At 41.6% G+C, this 12,031-nt stretch overlaps 1 protein-coding gene across 1 annotated transcript; it reads left to right on the top strand.

Moving 5' to 3' along the window:
- The first annotated feature begins 217 nt into the window (after nt 1-217).
- LOC110507695 (exonuclease V) lies at nt 218-11,479 on the top strand. Its single transcript, XM_021587846.3, has 6 exons — nt 218-480; nt 758-893; nt 2,076-2,317; nt 2,570-2,677; nt 2,795-2,967; nt 8,871-11,479. Exons 1-6 carry the CDS (start codon nt 387-389, stop codon nt 9,393-9,395), a joined length of 1,278 nt encoding a protein of 425 aa, XP_021443521.2. The 5' UTR covers nt 218-386; the 3' UTR covers nt 9,396-11,479.
- Nucleotides 11,480-12,031: the final 552 nt, after the last annotated feature.

Genomic DNA, 12,031 nt, shown 5'->3' with positions numbered 1-12,031 from the left:
CTAAGTCGATACAACATCAAACTATTGATAGTTAAACAAAGAGTTAATTTTCTTTTGATACATTGTTTGTCAACTGCTTTATATCGAAGCATACATAGCACTACACTTTATACAAAGTATAAAACAAGACACCATATTTTGTTACAAGAACCAATCGCTGCAACACTAGTTACTCGCATGTGATCCTCCACAGAAACGAACCAATGAGACACGATCTAAACAATACTGACGTCAATGAGAGGTGTGACTTCACTAACAAGTCTGGGCAAAACAACTGCGTAATACAAATGTCTATTGTCAGGTCCAATAATGAACATTATTTGACTACGCGTAATTATGAGTTAAAGAATCAGTCTTAGTCTAGTAATGCACTTTCACTTTTTACAATGAATTCAAAAACAACTCCAAGGGACGATCCATTAGATGACGGGTGTGATATAAGCAATTCACAACTCATCAGGATATTTTCGGAGCGTCTCGGTGAGTATGACTGCTTATTGAAAAGTTTGCTAACAGCATTTCTAGACGAGATGCATGCCCAATGGGATTATTGAATACTATGAACTTTTCATGAACCGTATTCTCTGCTCTTCTGTATCCTATGCCTGAATGTACATTACAGCAATACAGTGCCATAGTTGATACACTACATTTTAAAAAGTTGTCCATAGGTCAATCTATACAGTTAATAAAATACAGTAACTATTACTTCTCTGAAGTTCCCTTACTACAGTATCTTATATTTCATCTATTCTAGCCCCTTCTGACCAACCTAGTCTGACTCCTCCTGCTGGTGCTGATCAACACAGTCCGACACTGGGTGTGTGTGTGGTCAATGATGGCCAGTCCCTTGCCAAAAAGGAGGAGAGAATCGATGGCCAAATTAAGAAACGGTAAACCCATTCATATATATTATGCAAAGTTTAACCTTTAACAGTTCTCAACACTGCTGTGCCATACAGAGATATTTGACTCTGGTTCCCTTTATATGATGTGTGACGACCTAGAAAGCTCAAACTAAGTTTATTCAATTACTGGGTCATACAGCTGCAAAGACAAAGCATGATTACACAAGCACATATATTTATAACCTACTAATAGGTGGGGTCAACTCCTTACACATCTAGACAGCCTGCATCTCTGTAGCTCGGCAGGAACTTAATTGTTTCCTCTCACTGGTGAAGTCATGGCTCTGCCTGATGCTTGAACCTGCGTGGAAGTGTATGTGTGTGAGATAGGACTGTTGTGGTGGGCCCCTCTGGTCCCCCTCCGAGGTTGCTTCACACTTCATATGTTGATTGATGAAGTCCTCGCTCCTCCCTAGTTCTGCAGCTGGCCTGCCTTAGTCTCTGAACTATTAACCCTGCCTCCCTCTTTAGAAACATGGTACAGAATATTAACTTTCTGAACTTCCCCTTGTCTCCCACCCTCCATACACCTAATTCCTATCCACCCTTCATTGACCACATATACATGTAATCAATAAGTTATATTAATGGTAACAGGAATAACAATATTTCAAGCTAGAATCCAACAGATGCTTTTGAGCAACCTAGAGGGGGGCAACAGAGGGGATCAGCAACTTCTGTTCTGTGTGTGTGAGAGAGAGAGGGATGATTAACAGCTCCTGTCTGTGTGTGCATGTACATTAGGGCTGGGAATTGCCAGGGACATCACAATGATATTATCACGATACTTAGGTGCCGATACGATATATATTGCAATTCTCACGATTCTATATGTATTGCGATATATGTATTGTTCACTATACAGTATGTCTGCTGCAGAGAGACGAGAGCCATGATAATTCGTTTTCATCAGTCATGGAAATGAAAATGCTGAAAACATGTTGGCTCACTATTTAAAAAGATGGAGAGCAAGCTACTGTATAGGATGAAAAATAGCCTCTTTTTGGCACAGGTACAGCTAGCTAACGCTACCTAGCTTAAAATATTTGTTTTACATATCGATACTTGGAGTCAAAGTATCAATATATCATCCAAAATAATATTGCGATATGTAACTATCAATTTATGTTTTATTCCCCCCCCATTACCAATGTGTCCGTCCATCAGGGGTCACAAGGTCGTGGCCCCGTTCGAGAGGCTGAGCAACAATAGGAGCACTGTTACCCTGTCAGTCCCAGACCAGAGTCCAATGGAGAGGTTCAGTAAGCATCACCTGAATGTTACTCAGCTGTGTGAGCAGTCATGGTGTGAAATTAAAGTGGTCTATGGGTTCCTCAAGCCTCATATGAAGAGGAGAGAGATGAGAAGGACTGCAGTGACGACAGGGGCCAGTATTCATCTTGCTAGAGGTAAGCAGCATGTTGTGCCCTAGAATGTAATCATATATTTCCATAACCATAATTAACTACTTCATGAGCCAATCCTGAATGGAAGGTCATTGGCCCATAGACTGCTTTCATGTAACAAGTCATTTTGTAACTTCAATTTTTCCCATAACATAAATCCCTATGTTTTCATGTGTATGCTTGATCTCTTTATGGATGATGTGGAGGTAGTTAGTGATGATAACCTATTTCCTGTCCTTGTATATATGTGTCTAGAACTGGAGGCAAACCCAGATGCTATGACTGTGGTTGTTCATACCAGAGAGGACAGGGAAGCCTTGAAACTCATCAACCTGATACAGATGGTTCCAGCTCTGGAGGCAGGTATGGTGGTACTGATCAGGTTTGATAGAGTACACTAAATATGAACATACTGTAATGATAACAAAAGATGATAAACTGTTGCAAATAGCCATCTCAGAATCTGTTTGTGTTTCCCAGGCCAGCTTGTACGGGAGTTTCCAGTGTTAGGTGTGCTGGATGGGGTGTTTTTCCTGGGTGTGGTTGATGAGCTGTATTGTAGTAAGTCTGGGGATCTGGTCCTGAGTGAACTGAAGACCCGCAGTCACAACTCCCTGCCGCATCCTGCCCAGGCCAAGGGACACTCTCTACAGGTAGGCTCTACAAAGTGCTGTTCCAGCCAATAAATTACATAAGAGGCCGCTTGCGGGACTGTCATACCAAAAAGTGTCCCCCTCTGCGTCACAATGGGATTCGATCAACTATTAGTGTCCATTGCTATATCAACGGTGTGATGTCCTAATGATTCGAATTTTGGAGATCATTACAGCCTAAATGACGTTATTTTTATCATCGCTATGCAAACACCCGGCTAGAATTTCTCTGTGCGTCTTGTCGAGATCAGTGGTGCCTTCATAGTACTTCGCCTGGTTGGAAAGAGAAAATAATCTCCTTGAGGGATGCCATTGAAGTGCAAGCTACATACTCAAACTGGACAGAAAGCTACAATAACAGGTACTATAATAGCTAGCTAAATATAACTGGTTAGCTAGCCCGCTATTGTAGCTGGCTAGCTGACTTTTTATTTATTTAACCTTTTATTTAACTAGGCAAGTCAGTTAAGGGCTGGGATTCAAAATCAAACATAGCAAGAAAAACATGACAACACAGCATGGTAGCAACACAACATGGTAGTAGCACAACATGGTACAAGCATTATTGGGCACAGACAACAGCACAAAGGGCAAGAAGGTAGATGCAAAGCAGCCACAACTGTCAGTAAGAGTGTCCATGATTGAGTCTTTGAATGAAGAGATGGAGATTTGGTGTTTGTTGCAGCTCGTTCCAGTCACTTGCTGCAGTGAACTGAAAAGAGGAGCGACACAGGGATGTGTGTGCTTTGGGGACGAGGGCTGCTGTAGATATCTCAGATAGGGGTGAGTGAGGCCTAAGAGGGTTTTATAAATAAACATCAACAAGTGGGTATTGTGACTATACACAGATGACCAATTTACAGAGTAGTAAAGAGTGCAGTGATGTGTCCTATAAGGAGCATTGGTGGCAAATCTGATGGCCAAATGGTAAAGAACACCTAGTTGCTCGAGAGCACCCTTACCTGCCAATCCATAAATTAAGTCTCTGTAATCTAGCATGGGATGGATGGTAATCTGAAACAGGGTTAGTTTGGCAGCTGGGGTGAAAGGGGAGCGATTACGATAAGAGGAAACCAAGTCTAGATTTAACTTTAGCCTGCAGCTTTGATATTTGCTGAGAGAAGGACAGTGTACCGTCTAGCCATACTCCCAAGTACTTGTATGAGGTGACTACCTCAAGCTCTAAACCCTCAGAGGTAGTAATCACACCTGTGGGGAGAGGGGCCTTCCTCTTACCAAACCACATGACTTGGTTTTTTTAGGTGTTCAGCACAAGGTTAAGGGTAGAGAAAGCTTGTTGGACACTAAGGAAGGTTTGTTGTAGAGCATTTAACACACAATCCGATGGAGGGGCCAGCTGAGTATAAGACTGTATCATCTGCATATAAATGGATGAGAGAGCTTCCTACAACCTGAGCTATGTTGTTGATGTAAATTGAGAAGATCGTGGGGCCTAGGATTGAGCCTTGGGGCATTTCTCTTGGTGATAGGCAGTGGCTGAGACAGCCGATTTTCTGAATTCATGCACTCTTTGAGAGATGTAGTTAGCAATCCAGGCCAAAGACCCCTCAGACACCAATACTCCTTAGTCAATACCCACAAGAATGGAATGGTCTACTGTATCAAAAGCTTTGGCCAAGTCAATAAAAATAGCAGTACAACATTGCTTAGAATCAAGGGCAATGGTGACATCATTGAGGACCTATAAGGTTGCAGTGATGCTTCCATAACCTGAGCGGAAACCACATTGCATACCCGAGAGAATACTATAGACATCAAGAAAGCCGGTCAGTTGGTTATTGACAAGTTTTTCCCACACTTTTGATAAACAGGGCAAAATAGAAATAGGCCTGTAACAGTTCGGACCAGCTTGATCTCACCCTTTAAATAAAGAACAAATTGGCTGCCTTCCAAGCAATTGGAACCTCACCAGAAAGGTGAGACAGGCTTGGTGATGATAGGGACAGCAACCTTAAAGAAGGGTCTAAACATCTGACCCAGATGTTTTTTGGGGGTCAAGTTTAAGGAGCTCCTTTAGCACCTCGGACTCAGTGACTACCTGTAGGGAGAAACTTTGTAGCGGGGCAGGGGGAAAAGAGGGAGATTAGGAAATGTTGGACGAGCAAGGAAACATGGCTGAGTCAAATATGAATCCTGACTTAATGAAGTGGTGATTTAAAGAGCTCAGCCATGTGCTTCTTCTCAGTGACAACCACATCAACATTAAGGGACATGGGCAGCTGTGAGGAGGAGGGTTTATTCTACAGGTCTTTAACCATTTTCCAGAACATCTTGGGGTTAGACCCAGAGAGGGAGAACTGCTCCTTAAAGTAACTAACTTTGGCCCTCCGGATAGCCTGAGTGCACTTATTTCTCATTTGCTTGAATAAGAGCCAGTCAGCCTGCGAATGCGTGTGCCGAGCCTTTCGCCAAATGCAATTCTTGAGGTTGAGTAACTCTGCAAGATCACGGTCGAACCAGGGGCTGAACTTGTTTCTTTACGGGGGCATGTTTGTTAACAATACCACTGAAAATATGAAATAGAAGGTCCAAGCATCTTCGACAGAGGGTATCAAGCTGATTTTATACCATTTTAAAGAGGCCAGTTCATGAAGGAAGGCTTGCTCATTAAAGTTTTTTTAGCAAGCCTTTATGGCAAATCAGGACAGGTCGTTTCACTGAGCAGCCATTACGAACACAGGCTGTAAAACAGTGATCACTAAGGTCATTACAGAAAACACCAGACTGATACCTATCAGGGTTATTTGTGAGGATAACATCGAGGAGAGTAGCCTTTTCTGGGGTTTTGGAGTCAAGATTTAGGGAGTACCATTGCTTTAGGACTTGGTCAGGTGGTTTAAGCATGTCCCAGTTTAGCAGCCCTAAACTGGGACATGCTTAAACCACCTGACCAAGTCCTAAGGTACAGGCCGGTGCTGATGGAGGACGTTAGCACCTAGCAACAGTCAACAATAAGCTATTTGAAAGTTTAATGCTTAAAACCAGCAAATCAAATTGTTTGGGGACAGACTTTGTGGATACAACCGGACACTGAAGGTGATCCTTGGTAAAGATTGCCACTCCCCCACCTAGATCTGTCTTGCTTGAAAAAGGTTAACCTTTCTGGTTATAACATCAGTATTCAAAACACTCTGCCTTGACCACATCTCAGTAATGACCAACACATCTGGATTGGAGCTGTGAACCCACACTTTCAATTGATCCATTTTAGGTAATAAGCTTCTAGTGTTAACGTGCAGAAAACTCCGTGAATGGTCTTTGAACAGCAGGAGTGGGCTTCAAAGGGTGCTTCAAAGACTCCTGCCACTTGTTGGTCCCAAAAACAACACCTTTTACTTCACACCTCAGTGCTAATTGAAGTTGTATCTGGCATTCAGTCCCCATAAACTCTGTTCCAGGTTGGATGGTGTCCTCAGGTCTCTGCTGTTTGTTTGCTAGAACACCCCCTGTATAGCTTGGAAAAAGGAAACCTTGGTAGCGGTAATTGCTCCGGTTAATTTTGGTCAAAATTAGGTTGTAGGTTTTGATCTGGAGCGAAGGCCATTCTGTGGAGGGTAGCATCCTGCATATGTCCCTGCCGAAAAATTCAAGTTTATCTAACTCCAAATCTATAATTTTGTAAAAAATGTTGAATTATGTGAGAGCTCACATGCAGCTGTCTCTCTCTCTGAGGGAGGTGGGTGACTAGGCAGGCTGAGGTAAATTAGGACAGTAGCTAGCAACGTCAATCTAAAAACAGGTTACAATTTTTCTTCCTATTAACAAAGTCTGTTCTTTCCAGTCTTTTCGGTCCTCTGAAGCAGAAGGTAGTCAGCAGGTTGTCACTGTCAAAAATACAGTCCTTGGAGAGCAATTCGGAGGTATTAATTTTGCGCGGACTGAGTGAGCTCTTATGAGGTGAACTAGAACTACCCTCGTCCTCCTTCCTTCGCGACCACTACGAGGTAAAATAGAGCCAAGCAACCAGTATAGCAATGGACGCTTTGGTTCATTACGTAATCAGGTCAGAATTTCGCAAGTTCAAGCAACAGCCCTTGCAACAGAAGCTAGAACTCATTGAATCCCATTGTGGGGGGGGACTCTTTTTGGCAGGGGGACACTATTTGGCATGACAGGCCCCCAACCATCTACACTGTAAACAAAAATTGAGTTGTTTCAACTAAATATGATTAAGTAACTGGTTCCACAACCTTTTTTTTTTAGTTTACTCAACTTTTTGATCAAAGTGTTACCAGAACTTAACATTTTGTAGTTGCTCCAACATGAGAGATCTTAGGCAGAAATGTGGTCAACTTAAAATGTGTTTTTCTCAAAATGTCTCGTGTTCATTTAGTTTGAAATTGTTATTTGGGCAGCTTACCTAAAATAAAGAATGTTACACACACACAGTGATTTTAACATACAATGTTTTTAACTTACATATTGTACATGATTACATTGCATGTTAATTTCTACAGTAATTCATATTCAACATATCCTCACCTGGGATTTGGTTCATTTGGTTCACAGCATTCCAATCTTCTGGAGCTAAGTTTGGGCCAACATTTTCTTTTAGTTCAGGTAACACTAGGACCGAAAAGTTGAGTAAACAAAAAAAAGGCTCTGGAACCAGTGTAGCACTTACACTACCGTTCAAAAGTTTGGGGTCACTTAGAAGTGTCCTTGTTTTTCAAAGAAAAGCACATTATTTTGGCCATTTAAAATAACATAACGTTTATCAGAAATACAGTGTAGACTTTGTTAATGTTCCAAATTACTATTTTTGCTGGAAACAGCAGATATTTTATGGAATATCTACATAGGCGTACAGAGGCTCATTATCAGCAACCATCACTCTTGTATTCCAATGGCAAGTTGTGTTAGCTAATCCAAGTTTCATTTTAAAAGGCTAATAGATCATTAGAAAACCCTTTTACAATTATGTTAGCACAGCTTAAAACTGTTGTGCTAATTAAAGATCAATAAAACTGGCCTTCTTTAGAAGAGTTGAGTATCTGGAGCATCAGCATTTGTGGGTTCGATTACAGGCTCAAAATGACCAGAAACAAAGAGCTTTCTTCTGAAACTTGTCAGTCTTTTCCTGTTCTGAGAAATGAAGGCTATTCCATGTGAAAAATTGGCAAGAAACTGAAAATCTCGTACAATTCTGTGTACTACTCCCTTCACAGAACAGCGCAAACTGGCTCTAATCAGAATAGAAAGGAGTGTGAGAACCCGGTGCACAACTGAGCAAGAGGACGAGGACATTAAAGTGTCTAGTTTGAGAAACAGACGCCTCACAAATCTTCAAGTGGCAGCTTCATTAAACAGTACCCTCAAAACACCCGTCTCAACATCAACAGTGAAGAGGTGAATCCGGGATGCTGGCCTTCTAGCAAAAACAAGGACATTTCTAAGTGACCCCAAATTTTTGAACGGTAGTGTATATCTCAATGCCTTAGAAATTACAATCTGCTTTCTGGCAGTCTTCGTGGTATTAATATGCAGGGAGCATAAATTGTACAATTGTTAACTAACAAATACTTTTTTCAAGTTAGAACCCATGTATAGAACCCAACTACATGCATATATATATTAGGGATATATATATATATATATATATATATATATATTAGGGATCATTATCTGCTACTTGGACTTTATTCATAATTAGTTGAAACAAGTTTTCTTTACAGTGTAGCTTAGGGCCCCCAAAAGGCCCTATGCTACACTACCACACCACACACTATGTCGCTCTGATGTTTCGCTGACCTCTTTGGTGTCGCTCTCTCTTTTGACCTTTCTCTCTCTTTCTGGTCTCTCTCATTTATCTGTCCCTCTGGTCTCTGACTCTTCTCTGATTGCTCTCTCTGATCACTTTCTCTCTCTGATCTCTCTGTCAGGTGGGTGTGTATAAGCTGCTGTTTGACTCCATGGTTCATGGTTCTATGAAGAGGGATCAGCTCCTCCACTTCCTCAAGCTCCGGCCCCACCAGGCCTTTGGGTCAGAGCTCCAGAGGTATGCCCAGAAATTGGGCCTCCTGGCAGTCACCTTCGGAGAGCTTGTGGACCACCTGTTGGTTGTGCTACATTTCTCTAACCTCCAGCCCATTGACAAGCTATGCCTGGAATACAGACATCAGAGCTCCGGAGTCCTCATAGGAAACAGGGAGGTAGAGTTTGAGGAGACCCAGCTAAGGGCTGAGCTCAGGGACTACCTGGCCTTCTGGAGGGGGGAGAGGGAGCCCCATGGAGTGGATATTGAGGATATAGAAGAGGCTTGGAAGTGTAGGATGTGCCCCTATGAGGAGAGCTGTGAATGGAGGAGGAATAGGTTGCAAGAGGTGATGATTGATGGCAGTAAGAAAGCCAAATTGGATGGTTCTAAATCCGAGACTCCCAATTCAAGTCGGAGAGTCCCAAATTGAAGTTTGTCAGGTCTGAGAATCCAAAATGGGAGAGTCCAAGGTTGGACAGTCCAACAGATTTTATGGGTTTACAATATTGTTGAATAGCGGGGAGGGGCATCCCATTCTGGGTTCGAGTCCAGGCTCTGTCGCAGCCGGCCGTGACCAGGAGACCCATGGGGCGGTGCACAATTGGCCCAGCGTCGTCCGGGTTAGGGGAGGGTTTGGTCGGCAGGGAAATCCTTGTCCCATCGCGCACTAGCGACTCCTGTGGCTGGGCGGGCGCAGTGCACGCTGAACCGGGTTACCGAGATCTACTGAGATTTCCCGCCCAAACCCACTCCCTTTTCCCAGGATAAATAACTGAGAAACCGGTAAATTAGAATACATTATTTCAGTATGACGTAAAATGGAACTGTTAAATTATACAGTTGAAGTCGGAAGTTTACGTACACTTAGGTAGGAGTTGTTAACTCATTTTTCAACCACTCCACAAATTTCATGTTAACAAACTATAGTTTTGGCAAGTCTGTTAGGACATCTACTGTGTGGATAACGCAAGTAATTTTCCAACAATTGTTTACAGACAGATTATTTCACTTATTCACAGTATCACAATTCCAATGGGTCAGAAGTAGGGGTCGACCGATTTAATCGGAATGGCCGATTAATTAGGGACGATTTCAAGCTTTCATAACAATCGGAAATCGGTATTTTTGGACACCGATTTGCCCGATTTTTTAAAAATATATATATATATATTTTATTTTTTACACCTTTTATTTAACTAGGCAAGTAAGTTAAGAACACATTCTTATTTTCAATGACGGCCTTGGAACGGTGGGTTAACTGCCTTGTTTAGGAGCAGAATTTTTTTGGACAGATTTTTACCTTGTCAGTTCGGGGATTCAATCTTGCAACCTTATGGTTAACTAGTCCAACGCGTTAACCACCTGCCTCTCATTGCACTCCACGAGGAGCCTACCTGTTACGCGAATGCAGTAAGAAGCCAAGTTAAGTTGCTAGCTAGCATTAAACGTATCTTATAAAAAAACAATCAATCAATCATAATCACTAGTTAACTACACATGGTTGATATTACTAGTTTATCTAGCGTGTCCTGCGTTGCATATAATCGATGCGGTGCGCATTCGCGGAAAAAGGACTGTCGTTGCTCCAACGTGTACCTAACCATAAACATCAATGCCTTTCTTAAAATCAATACACAAGTATATATTTTTAAACCTGCATATTTAGTTAGCTAAAAGAAATCCAGGTTAACAGGCAATTTTAACCAGGTGATATTGTCACTTCTCTTGCGTTGATTGCACGCAGAGTCAGGGTATATGCGATGATAATAAACGTTTTGTTTTCGAAATGATAGTTTCCGGATTCGACCATATTAATGACCAAAGGCTCGTATTTCTGTGATATATTATGTTATGATTTGATATTTGATAGTGCAGTCTGACTGAGCGGTGGTAGGCAGCAGCAGGCTCGTAAGCATTCATTCAAACAGCACTTTTGTGCGTTTTGCCAGCAGCTCTTCGCTGTGCATCAAGCATTGAGCTGTTTATGACTTCAAGTCTATCAACTCCCAAGATTAGGCTGGTGTAACCGATGTGAAATGGCTAGCTAGTTAGCGGGGTGCGCACTAATAGCGTTTCAAACGTCATTCGCTCTGAGATTTGGACTAGTTGTTCCCCTTGCTCTGCATGGGTAACACTGCATCGAGCCCAGGTAGGGGCGAGGAGAGGGATGGAAGCTATACTGTTACACTGGCAATACTAAAGTGCCTATAAGAACATCCAATAGTCAAAGGTATATGGAATACAAATGGTATAGAGAGAAATAGTCCTATAAATACTATATTAACTACAACCTAAAACCTCTTACCTGGGAATATTGCATTTTTGTATAAATAAAGCTTGATTTGATTTGACCAGTTTGTCATTAGTTGTTCCATTTGTTATCCTTTTGTTTTTTTTATCTTGTTTTTGTAGTAAATATTTCAGCTTATTTTCATTGTTTTTTCCTGTAAAGCAAATTGTTGCATTCCATGTCTGAAATGTGCTGTATAAATAAAGATTGATTTGACCATCATAGTTCAGTGTGCATGTGTTGCCCTCTTTAACAGAGTTGTATAAAAGCAAACCGAGCAGAAACTTGGCTACTCTTTTAGTTAACTGATGTAGCTGGCAAGGTAACTGTTTAAAACAAAACTAATGTTTTTTTCCAGTGCTGAGCTAGTATTGTAACTGACGTAAAGTTAGCTAATGTTTCATCCCCTCACGAAGCTAGTAACTACCGCAGCCAGGTAAGCTCTAGCCAGCTTTCTGTCAGATTGCATTATGAGGTGGCTATTTGTACGATCTGACAGCGGTTGTTTTTATGGAAATGTTTTGTAGCCCTTGTTTTGTCCAGTTTCAACAGAAGTAAATGAACTTGGCTAGCTTTTGCCAGTTTTATCAAAGGGAGAGAGCTGGTTAAAAGTTGGCTAACGTTACTGTAGCTATTCTTTTTTTTTTTTCAATCACAGTAGACCTGAGTCAAACGATGAAACCATCGACCAAATGATTGAAAGATGATATTCTGACGTTTTTCATTGCAATGTGAATTTATATTAGTCAATATGGCATGTAACAGTATTGATTATT

The sequence above is a fragment of the Oncorhynchus mykiss genome, chromosome 27 (genome assembly GCF_057628025.1).
Source record: "Oncorhynchus mykiss isolate SJ-2025 chromosome 27, ASM5762802v1, whole genome shotgun sequence".
Classification (NCBI taxonomy): domain Eukaryota; kingdom Metazoa; phylum Chordata; class Actinopteri; order Salmoniformes; family Salmonidae; genus Oncorhynchus; species Oncorhynchus mykiss.
The sequence above is the reverse complement of the archived record's forward strand: the minus strand, read 5'-3'. Positions and strand labels throughout refer to the sequence as shown.